The following is a 24335-nucleotide window of genomic DNA, read 5'->3' as shown; positions in this document are numbered from 1 at the left end:
ACATCATGGAAGGCGGATTTGCATATTCTTCCCATAGTTCCTTGCAAAGTGGAGTGCTAAAGGCTTAACAAATCTCCACACACCTATATGGTGGTCTCTCCCTAAGGAGTGACAATATCCCCCGAACCCTGTCTAAGCCTCTCACCTCTACCAGGTTATAGTCCTCTCTACATTGGGCTGATGAGATCCAACCAGATTGAAACAGCTGTCCTCGATTGAGAGACTATAACCTGGTAATAATCCCAGCGTCATTGCTAAACAAAGGCCTCTTGGAAGGTCGGGCATGAAGCTAAAGGGAGCAGCCATTATTGGGTTATTTCACTGGAATCCTGTCTTAAGACAGGCTTGCACATTCCAGTGAGCGCCCTCTATTGGTTTGCAACAATGAGGCAGCAACTGTCTTCCTAATTACATCATGGAAGGCGGATTTGCATATTCTTCCCATAGTTACTTATCACCTAGGCAGAATATGCACACATGGCAGCTTGTACAGATCTATAGTGTATTGTACATAGTCTTTATGCATAGATGTAATATATAATTCTAATTTCTGTAGTGTGATAACTTTCTGCATCATGATATTCTATATTAGAAGATAACAAAGGTCATTAAAACCTATTGACTTGTATTTGGGGGGGGGGGGGGGGTTCTTTCTCACAGCTCAGCGTCATGGCTGGGTGGTAAGCAGTGCCTCCTCTGACCATTCAGGGCTATGGATGAGTACTGTCAGGGGGTGTTTCTCACAGCCCAGCAGGACTGTTAGCGCCGCCCTTCTGACGGTGGGAAGAGATCGGTGCCGAATCTAATGACACCAATATCTCCAGACCCAGGGGCATATAACGGGAAAGCTGGGAAAGTCGCACTGACAGTTTTCTAGCGGTATATAAAACCGCATGTGCAGGACATGAACAGTCCTCTTTAAGTTAACACTCTGTGCCAAGGTGTTATTAATGCATTACATGGCAAGTTAAACTTTGTTACATCTGTATACAATGCATGATATACTGAGTCTATGTGTATAGTACATAGCAGTGTAAAGACTCGGTCTGTTTACTATGGACTTTGCATCAGAATTGTGCAATAAATTGTACCTTTTTTGGCACAGATCAGGTTAGGTAAATGTATTACTTATTTTTAATCAAAAAGGAACAGATACTTGTGCTTTGTGGGACACTTCGAATGTCTAGACAAGGAGGCGTGCGTTTGTTAAGTCCTAAAATGAGTCTAAAGTAAGCCAAATAGAACAATAAAGAGGAGAGATCAAGATTCACCAAAGCTATGAAAACTTGTATAACTGTGTGAAGAATTTGGCGCATGTTTGCATAGTAACAGGGTCTCATAAGATCATTAGTAAATACGGCCCTATATGTGTATAGCTGTCTACTAATACTCAATACGTACATACCAGCCCGTATACATATACACTCCTCCTCCTCCCCTGCAGCTGCAGCCCTTCAGAGCTACACTGTGGGACAGAGGAAATACACAAGCCTAAAGTGAAGAAACATTGACTTTACATTGCAACAATGTAATTCTCAGATTAAAGAATCCCACACATCTGTCTACTACACAGAGGTTCAGGCTCCTGCCGAATACAGGGTATAGCTTTACAGAAATACTGACAATCCCCATATGACAGAATTATAGCTGGAAAAAAAACCTTCCACAATAGTAAGAAGTTGTAACATGAGGCAGAGGGGGCTGGCTTATGTCATATGACTGACAGCAACTGGGTGAGGTTTTTAAGAAAAAAAAAAAAAAAAAGAAGTAGAGAGGCCCAGCACAGCTGTTTGTGAAGTTGAAGATTTCCTGTTTCCCCAGGACTTGCTAGTGTGTGAGTCACAGAGGTTGCAGCAGCCAACGGTGCCCATAGGAATGCAGGGAGGGCTGCTGGCTGCTCAGCCCCAGCACAAGGGAAGAAGGGAACTACGGCAAAGAAACTTTGTGGATTACTCCTTATACTTCTAGACTTCTATGAGGTGGGAAGAATGGAGTCAAGGGCTACGCTGCTGTGCCTCACTTTACTCTGGACCCTGATAGTCTCCTGCAGCTGTGCCACTCTACACTCAGGGGGTAAGTTATTGGCACTCTACCCTCTCTTTGTGTGTTGCCCTGTCTATAGGAGTTGCAGACCTATAGTTGAGTTGTTGACTGCGGTAATGTGACACTTGTAGACAGAGAGAAGAGGCACCTAGGTGGGGAATGTACTGCTTGAGACAGGGCTCTGTCTGGGATTGCAGCTCCTCACTGCCAGGATATGCTCTGTACACTACAGTCATGTTCTTACTATGACTAGGCTGCAGGAAACACAAAAAGATACAATGTAGATGTTTATTTATGGTAATACTGTTTACTGGTCTTGTACTATGTATTTTATACATTGTATTGTGCTTTATATACTTCATGTATCATTTGTCATGTGCACAGAGTTGATACCGGATTTCTATAATGTATTGGAGTGTAGGGTTATACACGGTATGCAGGGGTTAACAATTTGTCATATGTTATAGCGGTATGTAAATATAACCCATGTTGCTACTATACAGAAATGTGATCCATTTACAAAAACATTTGTTAACGATTTATTGTTAATTTTGACGATGTAGCAATTCTAATGTGTGTATGGAAATTTTTAGAAGTTCACAAATTAATGTATGAGTCCAAACCATTTGGATCCATTGAACAAATAAATTTGCCATGTTTAGCGTAAGATATATACATACATATATATATATATATATATATATATATATATATATATATATATATATATACACACACACACATATACACACACACACACACATATACACACACACACACACACACACACACACACACAAACTACATACATATACATCGATCTCAGATGAATTGTTGATAGTCTATAGGCCAGTAGGCCAATGAATCTGTGACTTGGTGATTGTAGTCAAGTGATCTGCTTTCCTATAGTAAAGTATTTGCGTTGTTGTACCATTGGGGACCTTCAATGGGCCAGTGTTCTTTTGGCATACCCTGTATGGGTCCTATAGTTTTTTTTTGTTTTTTTTTCCAACTGTATTAAAAAGTGTAGCCAACTATGATTTTAAATACAAAGGATCATGCAAAAAAGTATACTGCGTGGTATATTTATTTCTTAATGTGTATGGTCGTACTTCCAGAGATTTTTGGTGTTTATTGCTCATGAACGTGTTGACCAGTCTTGATGTCCGATTCATGGTAAGATGGTTTGTTCAAATAATTTGACCATTAACAACTGAATTGCTCAATCGGAGAGCAGTATAGTTGTTGCGGGGGCTCAGTGAGTCTGCAAATAGGCTGAGGATAGGCAAAAGTGGTATTTCCAACATGACCAATCTTTTTTCGGCATACTAAGGCCTGCCATGTGTAAGGGAGGGTTACTCCCGAAACATATAGGCTGCTTTTCTTTTTTTTTTTTGTGGACACATGATGTGTTTTTAATTCTCTATTAAAAGTTATGTCTTGATTTATAAGAAGATTCTCATCTTGATTTGGTGCTGGACCCATCGTTTTCTTCATGTAAGGCCTGCCATCTGTTAGGTTTGATCAAGGCATCTACATAGCAGATTGGCAGCCGTTTAAGGATGAAGCCCCACGTTAAGAAAATGTAGTGTTTTGGCCATGGTGAAAAAGCTGCAGCAGAAAACCCAGCATTTTATAGTACTAATCTCATCCACACATTGCAGAAAAAAATGCCTAAAAATTTGCAGCATGCCAGTTATACCTGTGGAGATGCCGATGTGTTCCCCATAGGTAGAATAAGGACAGAAGATCTGCGGAGAAAAACTCTGCGAAAATGCAATGAAAAATCAAGCGGAAAAAAAAACCGCATTTCTCTTATGCCATGTATTTGCTGCAGCATATTTGTTGCTGCATCTTGCTACATGGCGCCTTAGCCTTAGAGTCATTTTGGCTATCAATCTAAAGTAGATTGCCAGCTTAAGGGTAAAGCCAGAAGTGGCCTCAATACATCTAAGACACGACTACGATATAGGCAGAAAAAAAACTTGGTCTTTAAAGCCACTGTGGGCATGGAAACCTGTAAGACCACATGACTAATAACACAGCTTGGATGCACACTAACCATTTATTATACACTGTTATTAAAGATTCTGTCTTGATCATAAAGATATTATCATACATAGGGGTATGCCACATTAAACCTCCATGGCATGTCCACAAAATATCCCATAAATGTCTGACAGATGCAGGTCCCACCTCTATAGCTGGGATCCTCAACACGAGCTGCCATAGCCAGGTAGAGAATGATTGGAGAGATGGCTGTATACTGCTGAAGGGCAATCACTATGAAAAACCTGTCTATAGATGAGCATATGCTTTGGCTTAGGACTTATTCACATGTCTGCATTTCATGTACAGTATATATTGTGTCCATATCTCCATATATTTCAATTAGGGTTGAGCGATCGGGATCAGAAAAGATCAGATTCCGATCGGCGATCGAGTAAATTTCACGATTGCAATTCCGATCCCGATCTTTTTCGGCGAGATTGAGGTCTCACGATAGTTCCCACAATGCTTGTCAATCATTGTGGGAAAAGGTAACATCAGGGTTGAGTGATCGGGATTTGGGAAATGAGCAAATTTCACGATCGGGATTGGCTGGAAAATGATCGAAAATCGGATTTTAAAAACGATCCTGAAATCTCAAGATCAGCTCAACCCTAATTTCAATGCGTTCATTCACATGTTTTTTTCACAGACCAAGGGCCTATTAAAAAAAAAAAAAAGTAGGCCTATCCTTTTTTTTTTTTTTTTTTTTTTTTTTTTTTTAACAAATTTGTATTACACCACTTGAATTCTGTGGGTTCAGGAAAAAAAAAATAGATATCACCTGTATGTCATCCATTGTTCATGGATTCAGAAACGTAGAAAAGTATAGGAAACAAAACTGAAAAGTTGATCAATTTTTTTTTTTTTTACATATCAGTTTCCCTTCACCTATGAAAAAATCCTACAGAAAAATCTCACACTCAACATTAACTAGAACTGTGGAGAGGCAGGGACCCCCGGATGATACAAGGAGTCCCAGTCTCCTGACTGCATTTCAGATGGGTATTCCAACCAATTCTCAGGCCTGGATTCTCCCATGTACATGGGGCCTTAATAGAAGCCATTTTTTGCTTTTAAATTGGGCACCGCTGATTTGCATTGAGAGCAATGGATCTGTAGGGCCATCTGTTTCTCTACAAGTATTTTTTTTTTTTTAGGATTTAAGAACAAAGTTTTAGTTCAGGACAAATGTAAATGTGCACACGTTTTGGCAGTGTCTACATAATAATTTAATATAATGTTATCACAGATGCTTCCTTTAGTGGTAAGAGTCAAAATTACAGTTGTCCGACAGGTGTTGTCAGCAAAACGGGAACTTGTCTATTTATCGTAGGCTGTAAAAAGTGACCGAAAATTTTTGTGTAGTTTTTGGGAATGTTTTAGCCAAAAAAAATGATTGTAACTTACTTTGTAATTATCCTATGTCTGTGGGTTAGATACTGTATGTGATCAGCAGCTTGTGGTGATGTCCATGCCTTTGATACACGGGATATCATGAATACTTTGTTTCAGCATAGGGTATAGTCTAGTCCTTTACACTATTGCTATATATAATTCTAGGTAAATTATATTTCAGTGCACTCTATAGCAAGCATTTACATTGTGTTCATGGCCCAGGAAGAGGTTTATTAATCTGGGGTATGCCAGAAAAGTGTTAGTTTTCACAATGGGATCCAATGGGCCTAGAATTACAGTGGCATATAGTATATTGGATTTATCTGTCAGGAAGTACTCTCAGCATATGCTGTAACTCCAATGGAAAGTTCTAACAGAATCTTATTCCTGACCAAAAAAAACAATATTTGCCAAAACATTAACCTGTTTATGTTTTGAGGCCTAACCCACAGGGAATGTACAGGCCATGTTGTTTGTAGGGTGAGGGGATCTTTTACATAGACTCATTGTTGAGCACATCGCTCTATGGAAATAGGCATCTGCAGACAACAAACCATGAATGCTATGAGAAGAGACCAATGCAGTTTGTAGCAGTCTGTGGAAGAGGCCCATATGAACAAACACCTCCATTATCAGCACTCCTCCTCCCCTACAATGGCCTTATCATTTCTGTGTGTTTTTATCACCATTTCCTGTCTTTTATTATCAGAGCACATCCTGGTCTGGATATAAACTGTAACATTATACTTTATAGAGAACCTTTCATGTCCTTATGCATATGAGGTTTTATATACCGCTAGAAAGCCAACAGTGCACTGAAATCAGCATGCCCTTTGCTTTACCGGTATGTACCCCGGTGGTGGAGATATTGATGCCATTAATTTTGGCACCAATGTCTCCCCACTTTCAGAAGGGTATTCCTGACAGTAGTGTCATTGCTGGGCTGCATACCTCCCAAGCGTCCCGCATTTAGCGGGACTTTCACGATTTGAAGCTCCAGTCCCGCATGGCTTCCCCCATGTCCCGCTCTGCCTCGAGATGTTTTACTTATTACCATACTTTCCCCGATCACCCCCAGCTCTTATAACAGATACAAGGTTGTAACTGGGATAAGAGCCGGAGAAAGCTTAGGAGAAAGCTTATACTAGTGTAATCTGAAGGACCATGTGTGGCATCAGATGTCACGTGACTAGGTAGGCGTGTCTTAGTAGCCCGTGTAATGCTGGAAGAGAAGGACAGATATGCCGTCTAAAGGTACTGAGAGGGGAGGGGAATGTGAGATGCAGGGTGGAGAGTGTGTGTGTCTGTGTGTGTGTGTCTGTGAAGTGTGTTAAAACAACTCTGGATATGATTAGTATAAGATAAATTAATGCTGCTCTATATGTGATTAGTGTAACATATCTGACTGCAGCTCTAAATGTGACTAGTGTGAGATATGTAAATGCTGCTCTGGATGTGACTAATGTATGACATGTGAATCCAGCTCTGGATGAGACTAGGGTAAGACATGTTAAGGGAATGCCACTATGGATATGACTAGTGCAAGCCCTGTGAATACAGCTCTGCATGTTACTAGTGTAAGACATGTATATGCTGCTTTGTATGTGACTAGTGTATGACATGTGAATCCAGCTCTGGATGTGACTAGTGCAAGGGTGCATTCACACGGAGTAACGTTCCGCGTGATGTGGCACGTATACGGCGTGTGAGACTTTGCGCGCCGTAAAAGCACCCATTGATTTCAATGGGAGCCTGGATTGTATACGCAGCGTTATTTTGCGGCCGTGATTTTGCGGCCGCAAAATAATGTGGCGTATACGATCCTAACCCCCATTGAAATCAATGGGAGTGTATACGGCGCAGTGTCTCACACGCCGTATACGTGCCACATCACGCGGAACGTTACTCCATGTGAATGCGATATGTATATGCAGCTTTGGATGTGACTAGTGTAAAACATGTATATGCAGCTTTGGATGTGACTAGCAGTATAAGGTGTGTGTGTGTGTTAACAGTAACCTAGGGGCAGAGATGGAAGGGGAACGTTATACTGAGAACAGAGATGAGGGGGACATGAAACTGGGGGCAGAGATGGAGGAGGGACATTAAACTGGGGGCAGATGAAAGGGGATATGAAACTGAGGGAGAAATGGAGGTGGGGGGGATGAAACTGGGGGCAGAGATTTAGGAGCGCATTTTACATTAGGCTGTAGCCTTAGATTGGATTAACTAATATTGGATCAATTGCATCGATTAACTAATATTTTGATTTTAACTATATGAAAAAAGTTTGAACAAAGGCAGATGGGGCCCTGAGGTTTAATGCAGGTTTAATGAGCCATAGGCTACTGTATAGTATGTCAAAATTACATATTCTACCCTACAGGAATACCTCTGTAATATGGTATGGGTTGGATGATGACATCTTTATTTTTATATGAATCAGAACTTCTGGATTCTTTCTACACTGATTTATAGCATGGGTCCGTATTCTGCTAAATGTGTACAATGTGTGTGACTCTGTACTACATAAGCCAATATATACACTGTATGTCTGCTATAGGAGCTGCCTGTAGGTGTGGAAGGAAATACTTCTAGAATAACTTAGACAGATGTGGGTCATTTCCAAAAAAACCAATGAGTGATTGCCGGAGGAGGATTCTCTGTATTTGCATTCTAACTAAACGGGCCAAATACAAAACCTCAATCTGACATAACCACAGAAACTTGTGAAAGCCAAAATTCTTGTCTGCGTAAAAAGAAAATACTACGATTTAGCCGGAATGCAGCAGACTGAAGAAACTGCTGTCTGTTGATAAAGACTAGGCTTCCTGTTAGAAAAAAGGGAACAAACTCTGAAACTGGCGGTAAAACACTATATCTAAATACCAGTACGTATATGAGAATTTACAGTGGGGAAATCACTTGAATTCCTGGTATTATTAACAGAAATTCTGTTCAGAATAGAAATTACACATTTATTACAGCAGCCTAAGGACTTTACTGCATCATTTGCCTAAAACTTTCAGATGAGAGGATGGTTTCCATAAAAAGTCTGACTGTGTATTGCGATATTAGGGAGTTTCATATATAGATATATAAACATATATATACTTTTCTGCTAGAAAAAAACCACCATGACCTATCTTCAGGCGAATTCTGCATTGCAAACGCCATTGAAATGAATTGGAGGCAGAAAAATGCTAGCATTTTTTGCCCCCCAAAATCCACTTGCAAAAACTCTGTTTGAACATACCCTTAGAATCTACTCCAGGATTTAGCTAAGGCTGGGTTTACATCAGTACGTATCTCAGTACGAAATCGTTTTTTTGAAACCGTCTCAAAATCTTCAATGGTTCTTTAGTTCAATGGATTGTAAAAACCATCCACAGGTCTGCACTTTGAGAATTTCTATCTGGTATCTGCTCTTTTGCTCAGATAAAAAAGTCAGACTTGCAGCACTTTATTGCCGTCAAAAAGTTTCTATAGAGAATCTATACTTGAGAATAATTAGAAATGAATGGTGGCAAAGTTAAATAAATGCATGTGAATTTCTGCAGCATTTCACATGTAGAAGACAAGAACTTGTACCAACATCTCACTGTATCCAAGGGCACGTGCCCTAGTCAAAGCTTCATTTCATAAATCTGATATGGAGGAACATAGAAGCTCTGGTGCTCTGTTTACGGACCGGTAGATACTCCAGGCTACCACCATAGAAACCATGTGCATGAATCCTAAATCCTAAATTAAACTAAGTCACAATTTATTTATTTTTTTTTTGGTCCAAGAAACATTGTGAATATAATGAATTTCCTAAAGGATTTGTGACCACTATAAATGAATTGTGCCTTTTATGACTAACACATTCAGCCTTTAGCATGTATGAGGCGGGATCCATGTGGAGTAAATTGAGTCTTTCATCATCCTCTACTTATATGTAAAATGTAGGATTATATCAGATTTATTTTGCATTCATATGGCATTTTGCCTCCTTGTAAATAAGTCCTTGTGTGATTAATTGAGCAGAACTTCCTGGCCAGTGTATCAAGGAACAATCCTGATTCAGACTGGAGTGCTGTGTCTTTCAAGGTCAAAGAGGACAATTGCCCGGGGCTTTTCAATCTCAAAGAATCTGTTTTATTAAAGATTAGATGTTTTATATAACATGAAATTGTCTTGGAGTGAATACTTCAAGTGCTGTACATTTCCGCAGCTACTAAAAGATGTATTATGTAAAAGTAATTAAAGGGAAACTCTATTTCAGATATTCCCGTATATCTAGCTCAGTGTATTAGTGGTGCACAGACATTGCTCAATGTCCTTGTCATAGTTGCCACTGGGCTTGTAATGAATTAATAACATATATATTGTATCTATGTCCTTCTCAAAGATAGAGATAAGAAACCCTTTATTCTTATAGAGAGTAGACTGTTCTAAATGTTTTGTATGAAATATAAGACACTATTCGGGACCAATTTACTTCTTCTTGTTACACCCCCTTCTATCTTTGTTACCAGATGTCTCAGAGTGCCTTTTACATTCTCATTCTTGGACCTCCTTCTATTTTTTTTTTTTTACACTCCCCTACATACGAACTTTGCTGATATCTCAGATGTGCGCATTCTCTCTTTATTAGAGATGAGCGAACAGTAAAATGTTCGAGGTTCGATATTCGTTTCGAGTAGCCCCTCAATATTCGACTACTCAAATCGAATATCGAACCCTATTATAGTCTATGGGGGGAAAATGCTCGTTTCAGGGGTAGGCAACTTTCAATCAAATTATACTTACCAAGTCCACGAGTGAGGGTCGGGCTGGATCCTCCGTGCAGTCTTCTCCTTGCAGCATCCACGCCGCGTCTTCCGGCTCTTCATTCACTCTGCCAGGCATCGGGTCTGGGCAGAGCCGACTGCGCATGCCCGCACTACAAGCGGACATGCGCTGTCAGCTCTGCCCAGGCCCGATGCCTGGCAGAGTGAATTCAGAGCCAGAAGACACCGCAGGGAAGCTGCACGGAGAAGACTTCTAAAGGTAGGAGAAAAACCAGCGTTGATTGGCTGACTGTATAGCATTTGGCCAATCATTGCTGGTTCTGCATCAAACTTTTACATTCGAACAGCGAGTGGTACTCAATCGAGTACGAGTATTTCGAATACCGTAGTATTCAATTGAATACCTACTCGATCGAGTACTACTCACTCATCTCTACTCTTTATCTCTCCTACTTTCTTGGAGATAACAGTATCTTCTTTCTAATCTGTCACGTCTTCATTTTACGTAAGATGATAAGGAGAATTTATTAAGATTGTAGTCTGTATGCCAGACTTAATCAAGTTCCTGGCTAGAGTGATATCTCCCTATATTATTGAGAGGTTCTGGCCTCTTAAAGAGGACCTTTCATGTCCTCAGGCACCTTAGCTTAGTGAGCTAAGACTAAGAGGACAAGTTCCTCGAAACACGTCAGCTGATCTACTTCCTCCGGTACCTGAAGGGATGATACCCCTCATTTTACTATTTTAATTGCATTCTTGATTTTCGGACACAATATTAAATAAATGTTAAGTCTTATTTACAAAGACCTGTGATGCCGGATCTTTTACTTTCTTTGCCTGTGGAGTGATTGCCCCGACCGGAGGGGTTGATCCGGTGCATCCATTGCATTATCTTCACAAGAGAGGCTAACAGTTTCTGAAAATTATTTACGTCTAAACGTTAGTGGGCTGTATACAGTCCTTTTCTATTTTTGCTCTAAAGTTGATATATGGCTTAAGCCAAAATGATAGTTTATGTGAACAAAGGGTTTCTTTTAGCCAAATGATAGCAGATTGTCATCATTTAGAAAAATAAAAACTGACCATGTTCTAAGTCCATGACTGTGTTGCATTCAGATATTGCACAGTTTTTCCAAGAAAGAACACTCCGAGATAGATGTTAATGCATAACACAACTCCTGACACTTCCACCGTAGTGTACAATCCTACCTTTACTCCTAGACCTGGTGATTGGTTATATTATGACTTCAGGACGTAGGTTTTGTTTGTATGTGATTTGGGGTTCACACGTCATATACAAGGGGGCCTTGATGTACTATATTACCTCAATATGGACCAGATGTTTATTAAGATTACCAAAGTTCTTGGTTTTCAATGCCCTGAGAACATGTCTTGAAGTCCAAATTGGAATAGTATATATGCAGTATAAAAATCTATAGTATGTAAAGTGGCTGTCTGTGATGAGAAAAAAGGGTCTGTTCAGATATAAAATGGCATCTGGCATGGGGATATTGCAGCTTCAAGTGAAAATGGGGCTAAGTTGCAGTACCAGACACAGATCATGTGGTGCTACTTCTGGATGGAAATGAGACAATTTTCCCTAATTCTTGACAACCCCTTTTAGTTTGTTGACACGGCTTTACCCAGCCCCCAGTTCTTATAGGGAACCGTTGACAAAATGGGACGTCTTTTGAAGTGTTCGGTCTGTTTGCTGCTTCCATCACAAGGCTGAGATCACAAATCAGGGTCCATGAAGCAGTAAGGAAGTTAATTGATCAAATTACCTGATCTAGTTCATGTGCAACAGTGTAGCAGTGAACTTTTGGTTCAGTTTGGTGCTAATACATGTTTTTGTCCAGGATATAGCTTTCTTACCTATTATCAAGATCTTGTTATTGAGTGGTACTAGAGATCATGTTTTCTAGGCATGTATCCAACTGGTCATATGCTTCCAAGTGGAAAGATGGTACCATGTGAATGTGAGTACAAAAAAATGACTGTACTGTATGTTTTTGGTTACTGATCTATGCGGCATGCTATAACGTGGTTACATATCTCATGATAAATGATTCAACCAAGGCAGATTTGCCCTGTCCTGTGATCTACTTTCTGTCTCTTAAATGGATAAATTGTACATATAAGATTATAAACTGAATTCCATCTTTCTCCATGACGTATCCCTTTAACCCTTTGAAGGGCAGCTGTTCCAATTTGGACTCCACTGTTTCAGGTAGATTTGTGGCGATCACACACTGACCCTAATGTCTGATGAGGCCTAAAGGCCCCTCTACTACATAAATGTACAGTCATAGCATAAATGGCACATGGTAGATGGAGGCCCTGTTATAGATTTTGTATAGGGGCCAGGAAACCTCAAGTTATGCCTCTACCAGAGGCCACTGTGTGTGGCTCAACAGCAACTTGCATGGCATGGGCGTCTACCCCTAGTGCTGCAACATGTGTAGCACAGGCTTACAGTACATAGACATCAATAATAATGGCATCAAAGGACAAATTTGACACAAGTCAATCTAAGTTGCAGTGTACAGACTCATAAAACATATCGTGTGACTGTGCTCCAACATTAAAGGGGTATTCCCACCTCACATACTCAGCAGTCTTCACTCTTGTAAAATCTTCTTTCTTCCTGGTTTCTTGCATCATTTGGTGGGCGGGGTTTCACAGGCAACCTGCCGTTTAGCTCTGCCCCCAAATGTGCGTGTAGCTCCGCCCACCCATATTGGACTATGAAGTACAGGCAGCAGCAACTCCATTCTGTGTTACATACAGACACTGCCTGTCTCTGCCATAATGAACACAACTGAATTAGCTAGCCTGATAACTGGGAGACAGAAGAAATGAAAGCAGCTCCTCTATCTGAGTGCAGGACCTAGGTCACATGGTGTAGACACAGGATTAGCTAGATACACAGGCTGGCTCCCTGCACTTAGCCCCTCCTCCCCCCCCCCCCCTGAGAGCAGCAGATACATCACTTGACTCAGGAGCAGCTAAGTCAGGGCTGTGGCCACAAAAAATTGAATAAAGTAAGATAGTGGACAAACAAAGCAGTTTTGCTGAAGCAATGTATTTAGGAAAAGTCTTACATCCACATTAACAAGCATTATAGATAGGATCCTTGTGATGGGACAGCCCCTTTAACCTTATCTGAGGTCAAAAAATGAATGACCTGCTTGTTGAAAGTATACAAACGTGTGAACGTCGTACTTGAGGAAGGAGGAAGCAAAACTGCGACTGCTCAGTAAGCATGTGGTATTCATAATATGGTCATGTCTATGGTGGATACTATACTACATACTGTATATGTATAGGAACAGCTTTTAGAAACTCAGAGATGAATATCACATAATAGGATGTCAACTTCCCTCATATAGTTATTTATATTAATGATCATATAGAAGATGATTTTGTAAGAAACATTAAGACATCACTGAAAGATATGACAATGTCAAGTCAGTTAGGTACATGTAAAAATAGCATGCCATTACAAGTACATGTAGTAGTCCATAGTTATTATGGGCATTGCATGTATATAGCTTTAAAAAGTAAGCCAGTGGTTGTCTGCTGTCTCTGTACCGACCACCATATTGTTAGACATCACTATAGTCACTGTATATGTTCTTCTTAATAATATATATCAACTACTGTCTCTATTAATAGTTGTACATCATCAAACCTTGTCTGGTGTTGCGTTTTCACTTGGAAGCTTTTGCAGTTTCTTTATCCTCTGCCTTAGTACTTAGGCGCACAGCCACGCTTCGGATGCACTGCACTGCTCATTAACATAAAGAGTAAAAGAGGTTCTTGTCAGCACAGAATTGTATTTTCGCATACACAAGATTTACTATACCACTAACAGCCCCTACAACAGCATATACGTATGTTAGAAGCAATTTGGCGGTGATAGGCTCCCTATAATTATTTGGAGTCTCAGCATGGGCACATTGTGATTTGGCTTTGGTTAAGGCACCCTGCTGACAAGTGGAAATTGTCAATAATAAGGAACCCATTTAAGAAGGTATTGGAAACAACGCTTTTATGGGAGAATATATATTCAATTCATAATGTGATGGCCCTTGCCATTATGTTTTCTTTAGGTCCCTACGTAAGATACAGTATTGTTCCATAGACTTCTATGGAGAAGTACAATACAGTATAGCCTCTAGGACTGAGGACTTGTACAAATGTCTAATACAACTATGTGCAAACATAATCTTTCTGCTTTCCTTAAATTGCGTTCATCTAAGAGTAGGTAAATACTGTAGAGACTGGAATTTCGGCACACCCTGCAACACCCACATTAACGGAAAGTGGAGAGTGAGATACAAGAAAGGGCCCTGCCCTACAGATGTGCCAAATTATACAACCTCTATGCCAGAAAATTGGTGTTGATGTATTATTAAATTCTCCCCAGTATATGTAATATGCTACTTTTTGCAGTCCAGGGTTGAGATTTTATTCCATGTGATGCTAGCAGGTAACCTTGTGAGCAGCAGAATCATTGCAGAGCTAGTCAGTGGCGCCTTGTCTGCTCTCCTTTGTAACTGTGCACACAAAGATTGGGAGAGATATGGTTTACATATGTCTCTGCATGTTCCTGTTCGATCAATGTACTCTACTGTATGTAAATAGTCATTGCTGTATCTGTTACCTTTCTCCTACAATAATTACTATACTATGAGAATCCAGAAGATTAATGTGCACCGCACTCAGCACTGGATGTGCGACACATTGAAAAATTCCACTTTCTCACATTGAGAGCTTTGCCTTGACATGTAACTGAACGTATAAGTGACAGAGCATTCATTCCCCTTGTCATTTCTTTAGACAGTCAGTATATTTGTAGAATACATGATGACACTTATCTGAATATCTCTTACATTGCCCTAAGTCATGTTATCTCCTTGCTAGAAATATACCTACTTGATGTCCGTGACGGATACTTATAACTCCTTCATGAGTGTGTTACATCATATAAGCAGCACACATCTATAGTATGGAGCTTTGTTCAACCATTGTTAACAACATATAAGCCTAATTTATATTTACTCCATGTACGGGCCCTATGTCACTGCCCACATGCCAGACAGTATGAGCTCCATTTGTCAGTGACCATCACTTGTTTGCCCTAGTCAGCCACTTAGACTCAGGGCAGAACCTAGCTTTTCTGCTGCCTGAGGCAACTTATAAAAAGTGTGCCCGCCCAAATACATGATGGGGCAATCTTTGGTGGGACCATCTAATTAAAATTGTACAGCTTCGCACAGTATGTTCTTTTTTTTATCGCCCCCCACACACACATAATATTGCCGCCCACAAAGTATATTGTCACCTTTTAGATCTCCACACAGCATATTACCCTATACATTTTTGCTCTCCTCCACAGTATACTAACCCCTTTACATAGTGATAGATAAGCCTTAGTCGTGACCCACCTTTTCCAAAGTATTGGGGTAAGCCTCAACCCAAAACTTTTGGGTCTCTATTATACTGAAGTATGACCTCAGACCCTAGAATATAATAAGGGAAGGCCATACGGAGGTTATAAAATATAACAAACCCTTAAACTCACCTTTTCTCACCACTCCTGGGTACCTTTCCAACATCTGGCGGTTCTCTGTCCTCTTCTCAGCTCCAATCATATGAAGCTATGATGACAATTGTTGGTACAATTGTTTCTTCCCTTACAGTTTCATTCAACATTGATTGCATAGGGAGATGCCAACATATACATACATAATGTCCATATATAAGATGCCGTCAGCTCATGTGTTGGTTGTTTCTAGACATGTTTATACCATGTTTGCACCGATGTATTTCACAGTGCCATCGACAGATTGTCATCATTCTGATAACTCCTTGTCACTAGTAGAACTCCCAATCCAAGTAATTTTTATGATTTCTCTCACTTGTATATCACCATAATATTCTGCAGCACTTTACAGACGTTACCTGTCACTGTCCCATATAGGGCTCACAATCTAAATTCCCCATCAGTATGTCTTTAGAGTGTAGGAGGAAACTGAAGTATCTGAAGGAAACACAGGTAGGCATAAAAACTCCTTGCAAATGTTGTCCTTGATCGTAATCAAGGACTTCAGCACTTCAAGGCATCTTAAAGATATCCACAAAAACAAAAGAAAAAATGCGTTCATCAGCATTGTACCGGTGTGCACGGAAGCAGGTGGAGTCGTACCAGCTCAGAGTATTCCAATTGAAAGAAGTTGAATCCAGCACCAACCGGGCGATTAAAATATATTTTAATCGCCCGGTTGGTGCTGGATTCAACTTCTTCGTTCAATCTTAAATATATATTCCGGGAAAGCTGATTCACTTGGTTGCATTTAATGCAGGAAGTGGTGCATGTTACAAACCATATGTCTTTGGTTTCCTGTGGATCCCTGTGTCATGCTCCACCCCTGAGGAACCTTCACCATACATCACACAGGATATCAGGTTTGCCTACAGTACCCCTTTTAATAAATTAATTTGCCTTATTTAAAGAGGACCTTTCACCATATCTGGGCACAGGCAGTGTTATATACTGCCAGAAAGCTGACAGTGCACTGAATTCAGCGCACTGTCGGCTTTCCCGATCCGTGCCCGGTGTAAAGCGCTATCGGTCCCGGTACCGTAGCGCTTTACAGTCAGAAGGGCGTTTCTGACCATTAGCCAGAGACGTCCTTCTGCCTTGCGGCGCCAATCGCGCTGTGCTGTGGAGCCGGGAGGAACGCCCCCTCCCTCTCCTGATAATGCTAGTCTACGGACAAGCTGTGTGAGCAGAGGGAGGGGGCGTTCCTCCCCGCTCCACAGCACAGCGCGATTGGCGCCGCGAGGCAGAAGGACGTCTCTGGCTAATGTTCAGAAACGCCCTTCTGACCATAGAAGAGCTACGGTACCGGGCCGTAAGTATATAGAACTGCCTGTGCCCGGATATGGTGAAAGGTCCTCTTTAATAGCAAATATTACAGTACATTGGTTTTATGAAAAAATATATCCATTCTATCCCCCATAATCCAAATTTCACATTACTGTTTACAGTCATTATTGTCATAATGATAATGGTCTTAGGTGATGGAAATTATAATATTGTGCTGATTAAATCCATTCTAAGATATTATTGCTGATATTTGCAAATAGAGATTAAAAACTACTATCTAATTGAAATTGGTGCTTGTAAATCTCAACCCAAAGAAGGATTCTTCTATATGCCATTGGGGACAATTTGGACAACTGGGTAGAAATAATCTTATATAAACCATAAGTATTTCTGTAAATCTAAATCAGCTATTGTTACTTTTGCTCCATTGCTATAGCAATGGCGGTTTAACTAAGGGTACACATCCATTTTGCCTGTAATTCTGTCTGCAGACACTGGCAGCCCTATGTCCAAAGTAGAAATAAATGAATCTTTTCATATAACTGTGCTAGCATTGTTTTTCGACAACTGCATCCAAATAATGGAAGACTTGTGTGCGTGCAGTTTTAGCACTATTGTACATCCCCTCTGTGTCTTGACAGCTGATCTCTTTCATTTGGAAGTAACGTTCTGAACATACAGTGGTTTATTGTACAGTGTTAAATTGGTCATTTAAAGCAAGGATTTTCTTCCCATTACCATTATGCTGTATTATTCAGTGCCCGTATTCTTCATTCTGTCTGAGGAGCCTTTATCACTTGTTTGTGGCAGTGACTATGATTTATGTCCAGCAACATACTGACTTGGATTGATAATACTAATCTTTATGGGATACAACGGGATGAAACTTCAGTAAATTATATGTGTTGCGCTTAAATCATAAACCTGTTCACACAGGATCCTTCAGCAGGTAATGGCCGCTATTCACTTACTGGACTAATGTGTGGTGTATGGGGCCCTTCTGAATGCTGAAGGGGAAAGCGGAGGAGGCTATGGGCAGTAGCAGTCAGTGGTAAGTGAATAGTTACTGGTACCTGCGGAGTAATCCAACAGGTAGCAGCCTAAAGTCATTGTATGAGGGGCACTTACTGTATGGGGATCTGTAATGGGGGAAGTTAATTTATGGTGGACTATAAAGCAGGCACTTACTGCATGGGGCAATAAGGAGGCAAAATAGTTTGTAGTGGTCGATAAAGAAGTAATACATTATGATGGGTCAGTAAAGGGTGTCTTATACTGTATGAGGACCAGGAAAGGGAGCTTTATATCGCATAGGAGCCAGTAAAAGGGGCATTATATCATGTGGACACCAGTAGGGGGGAATTTATACAGTGCTTAATACTGCATAGAAACCAGTAATGGGATCATTATACTGTGTGGGAGCCAGTAATGGGGGCATTATACTGTTTGGGAGCCAGTAATGGGGACATTATACTGTTTGTGAGCCAGTAATGGGGGCATTATACTGTGTGGGAGCCAGTAATGGGGGCATTATACTGTGTGGGAACCAGTAATGGGGGCATTATACTGTGTGGGAGCCAGTAATGGGGGCATTATACTGTGTGGGGGCCAGTAATGGGGGCATTATACTGTGTGGGAGCCAGTAATGGGGGCATTATACTGTGTGGGGGCCAGTAATGGGGGCATTATACTGTGTGGGAGCCAGTAATGGGGGCATTATACTGTGTGGGGGCCAGTAACGGGGGCATTATACTGTGTGGGGGCCTGGAAAGGTGGACCGAGTTATCTTCCCATACATGTAGTGTTCTGCTTGACACTCTGTCTATAATAAGTAAATCATGGGCTGAGCCCATAGAAAGTTCCTGGAATCATGGTTGTATTCATTTGCAACCAATCTAGACAAAAGACTGCCAGCACTAAAGTAATTAGAGAAAATCTTTAAAACTCTGCAAAATTTTTTCTTATATTTGCAAAAATGTAAAACTTTTTGTCTACAAATCTAAATATGGTTATGTGCATGGGAAAACCCCTTTAAGGTAAATTATATAGCAGCACATTTTGTTTTATAATTTGTTACCATGATAACAATTGTATGTGTCACTGTGGTAAAACTGACATGCATTGACTGTGATAGTTGCCGCTTAGTGGTTTTTGAGCAGTATGTTAAATAGCCTCAGGTTATAGATATATATTTAGATTACTGTACATGTACTCTAGCTGGTGTAGCTTGAAAAAATGTCAGAGCAAATGCTACTTATACATAACCATTACTGAGGGATTAAATGGAAAAACAAGTCTCTCATAGCACCATGTGATAATGTCTGTATACGTGTATGTATATATTTTACCCAAGTACAGTAAAACAGAATATTGATAATCTATATCACATTCCATAAGTATTGAAATATAATAATACAGCTATATTGTATTTGGTTTCTGCATAAATAGTTAACTACAGCAGCAAGCTACTGACTGTATATGGGCTGAGGACATAGTGTTCATTGTCATATTACTTTAGTGGCATTCATCTCAGACCTAGATGGTTGCATAGTTTCTAATTAAAAAGAGAAAAATCTGTAAAATCTGTAATAACTAAAGATAGGAGAGGGCTCAACATTATAAAAGGATTTAACACTCTTTTAAGCTCGACCTAATTTTTCTAAAGAAAGCGACTTCATTAGTTTGGCTAGACATTTTCCCATAGTGGTACATTTTTGGCCTCTATATTATAGATCAGTCTTTTTCATGTTAACACTTTTGCTTGCACAATTCATGGCTGCCTTTTGTTACCAGTAGGGATCAGTGTTTCTACATATGGAGTTTAGGTCAACATTAGAGATGGGAAAATCAGCTCATAGCCTGATTCATTCCATATATTTCATTTGTCTCGGCTGAACTAAAATGGCCACCACGTTGTACTCTGGGGTCTCTTCAGAATGCAGAATATAATAGGCAGAGGCCCAGGGAATGCGACAAAAATAAAGAAAACACTAACACTCACCTTACGTTACCTCTTAGGCCTCCTTACGGCATCCGGCACTCTTCTGTGACGTCATCAACCCAGATTCAGCTGAGGCCTGTGACTAGGCCTCAGCGGTGACTTGGGAATTCCAAGTGTCATGATGTCATGATGCTCAGCATGTCCATGTGATCACCGGTGGCCCATTCACAGGCCTCAGCCATGACCCCCGGGCCTATGATGTCACTGAAGAGTGCTAGACGTCACAAGGAAAGTGCCACATGCTGCAAGGAGGCCAAAATGAGCTAACAGAAGGTGAGTATGAGTTTTTTTTCTATCTATCTATCTATCCAATATAAATACATATATATATATATATATATATATATATATATATATATATATATAAATTTAATACATCCCCTGGGCCTCTATCTATGTTACTCTGTATAATGATGTCACATTTCATGCCTCTGAACACGAACCTGAAACTAATCGCCCATCTGTAGTCAACATGCGTCACACTGCTTCAGTAGACTTCCACATCGGTGCTATTATTTTTGTTTTTCCATTCTGGGAACACGGACGCCAGTAATATCCGATGAACCCAACTGACCATAATGGGTTCCTTTGGTTTGCCAGCATCTCTCAAACACAATTGAGCAGCTTGTTGTACAATTTTATCCAGTGTTTGTTTTTTGTTTTGTTTTTTGACAAAATATCTAATGCACATGTGAATCTTGTTCACTATACATAGTCACATCCCAAGTAGTGGCGAAAATGTCACAGGAATGAAATTTATTAAAAAATAGCATGTCATACCCACGTAAAGGATAATAAGAAAACTCAAAATCATATTTTCTGCTTAATATTCGTAACATAAATTATATTAAGTTTATACTTAACAGTTTCTATAATCTCCATTTTATAAAAAATGTAGGAAGAAGAGAAAGATACCCAATATCCAAGTTTTCTTATTAAAGCCAGCAATTACAGTACATCATATTATGTCCATTTTATAAAAGGATAATCTCTGCAGCGTCAAGTCAGTTTGTCAGGGTTAAAAAGTGACTGCCAATTTCTGAGCCAATAGTTTTCATTTCCTCCCACTTATTTTCTTAAGGCCTAATACACACAACCGTAAATTTTTGTCTGTATGCTATGCTTTTTAATTCTTAACAGAAAGCACATGGACTCATTAATTTCTTTGGCCCCATATACACAACCTTGCTGTTCACAGGTCTGTGTGGAGGCGATGAGGCTGGACCGCAAAAAATTTAGGACATTTCCTATTAGCCTATATTTGTATGTTTTTTGGGGGTTTTTTTAATGGTCGTCACATAGTCGGATTAAAATCAATGTATGAGAATAGAGGCCATTCATATAACTAATTTTTTTTTTTTAGATGGTCCTTTTCTATGGACCATCAAAAACTGGAACATGTCCTCTTTATAGCCACAGTCATGAAAAACTTAGGTCCTTTGAATGTAGGAAGGCACTGAACTTGAGGAGGATTCTGCTCCAAAATGAACTCCAAATTCCACCTGAAACCATCCTCCATTCATTACAAACAGTCAGTGCACACAGAGTTTTTTGGCGCTGATTTTGACGCTGAATCCGCCTCAAAATCATCCTCCAAAAAAGCCTTCCAAGGTTTTTTTGAAGGCTGATTTTGAAGCGGATTCAGCATCAAAACCAGACCCAAAAAACTCAGTGTGCACTGTCCCTAAGAGTGTCATGCTTGATCTTCAGTCAGATTCTGCCTTCAAGAGAATGGGAGGCAGAAAATACTGCTTGGGGCTGAGGCCCCCACATTGCCGAAACGCAGCTTTTTTTTTGTTGCAGATTTTGTTGTGGTTTTTTTGAGCCATATCCAGAATTGATTTGGTAGAAGGTAGAAACATAAGTATTTACTAATTATTTCCCATTCCTTTTGTAGCCCCAATAAACACACCAAAATTTGCAACAAAAAAAGCTGCATTTCCGCAACGTGAGGCCTTAGCCTGGCAGGGGTAGAATTTGACACAGAATTTGATTTAGACAAGCGGAAAATCTGCTTTAAATTCTTAAATCTGAATATTAGCTAGTAAAATTTCTGCTATGTGAACAATGCCTTTCGCAGCTCAGTCTCATTCGTTGAGGAATATTTTGTCTGTACAGCAGCACATATGGCAAACAAATGCGTTTTTCACAGTTATACAAAGAGCATGAGCCCATATATCAGATCAAACACCCCTCAGATATAACGGATTGAAAAGTGGTAGCCTAAAAAAAGGCATATTGGTCAGTTGTTAAAAAAAGTTAACAAAACCGGCTTCAAAATAAACTGATAAATTATTTTGAAATTTATTATAAAATTCTAAATATTTTCTTCCTGTCTCCGACTATTGTCTCTGTTGTCCTTGAGTTTTTGGTGGTTCCAGTAAGGAAACTGCTAATGATACACTTCCCTAATCTGTATTGGAGCGGAGAGATGGACTTATTCAGGTATCTCATATTTAACTACTAGTTTAGTGCAAACAGTTACGGTAAGTTTTACAGATACCGTCAGTGAAAATACAAGTTTTTGCCATACAGTTTTGCTACTGTAATGAAATAGATACAACTTTGGATGGAAATTTCCTCTCCGTGTGTTGCTTCTGATAATTACTGTACTTTTGGATGCTGTATACATTTTTTACAGTTATTGGTTTTACTGCCTAAGGACAGATGTCTAGACAATAAATCTTATGAAGAAATTAATTTCTTTTCTGCTGATACATTTTTGTAGTTAAAAACAATGTGCAGGTATTGAGATATTTCCTTTCACATTATTTGCCAAGTATTTTTCGCCCCAAATTTTAGGATATGATAGCTAAATTATTTAATTGTATAGGATACAATTACCTGGAGGTGGCGAAAGGTCCTTTTTAATGGGGTATCTGGACAGGATTGTCTTCTGTAACTCCATTCCCCCTCCACGCCATACTATTATGTTGCACTGAACATATAAAAGATATGGGACTAGAAGCCGGAGACAAAACATCCTCAGACCTCGGCAGCTTAACCCCCACAGATCTCTAAAAATCATGGCATCCAAGTGTTTTCGGGGCTGCATTGTTCCCCCTCCTCCAACCAGAACTCGAATGATCTCATTGTGCCGTAACAGCCAGCAGGCCTGACTGCTTTTCCCTATTGAACATAGGGAGCCTATATGAGATGCATTGCAATACAATGTATTTCAATACATTGCACTGGGGAACAGCAAACCCCAGATTCAAGTTCCCTTGTAGGACAGAAAATAAGTTAAAAAAATAAATTAATAAATCTCTCTTTTTAATTTAAAAACACATTATGTAAACAAAATAAAATAAACACATGTGTATAAGTCCGCCTATCCAAAAATAGTGTTATTTATCCTATACGGTGAACACTCTAAATAATATGTATCTCTTGCAATCTTCAATTTGGGTGCTTCCCTTCCCTCAAAAAATAGCAATAAAAAGTGACCAAAAAGTCATAAATACTAAAATTTGGTACCAGTAAAAACTTCAAATTGCCCACAAATAGAGATGAGCGAACAGTAAAATGCTCGAGGTTCAATATTCGTTTCGAGTAGCCCCTTAATATTCGACTACTCGAATCGAATATCGAACCCTATTATAGTCTATGGGGGGAAAATGCTCGTTTCAGGGGTAGGCAACATTCGATCAAATTAAACTTACCAAGTCCACGAGTGAGGGTCGGGCTGGATCCTCCGAGAAGTCTTCTCTGTGCAGTGTCCCCGCGGCTTCTTCCGGCTCTGAATTCACTCTTCCAGGCATCAGGCCTGGGCAGAGCCGACTGCACATGCCCGCACTACAAGCGGACATGCGCAGTTGGCTCTGCCCAGGCCCGATGCCTGGCAGAGTAAATTCAGAGCTGGAAGACACCGCGGGAAAGCTGCACGGAGAAAGGTAGGTGAAGAACCAGCGTCGATTGGCCAACTGTATAGCATTCAGCCAGTCAATGCTGGTTCTGCATCAAACTTTTCCATTCGAATAGCGAGTGGTACTCAATCGAGTACGAGTATTTTTAATACCGTAGTATTTGATCGAATACCTACTCGATCGAATACTACTCACTCATCTCTACCCACAAATAAAGAGCCCCCTATCTCTGTTAACAGAATAGTAAGATAGTTATAGGTGTCAGAATATGGTGACCCCCAGGAAAAATGTTCATTTTTGAAAAA

At 40.0% G+C, this 24335-nt stretch overlaps 1 protein-coding gene across 1 annotated transcript in view; it reads left to right on the top strand.

Moving 5' to 3' along the window:
- The first annotated feature begins 1789 nt into the window (after positions 1-1789).
- The window catches only part of TGFBR2 (transforming growth factor beta receptor 2), a 52487-nt gene continuing 29941 nt past the window's right edge, over positions 1790-24335 (top strand). Inside the window, exon 1 of the mRNA XM_075271330.1 lies at positions 1790-2073. Within this exon, the coding sequence (XP_075127431.1) occupies positions 1989-2073 (85 nt within the window). The 5' untranslated portion in view covers positions 1790-1988. The remainder of the gene's footprint in view (positions 2074-24335) is intronic.

Source organism: Leptodactylus fuscus, chromosome 4 (assembly GCF_031893055.1).
Source record: "Leptodactylus fuscus isolate aLepFus1 chromosome 4, aLepFus1.hap2, whole genome shotgun sequence".
Lineage (NCBI taxonomy): Eukaryota > Metazoa > Chordata > Amphibia > Anura > Leptodactylidae > Leptodactylus > Leptodactylus fuscus.
Note: the sequence above shows the minus strand (reverse complement) of the source record. Positions and strands in the feature narration are given on the sequence as shown.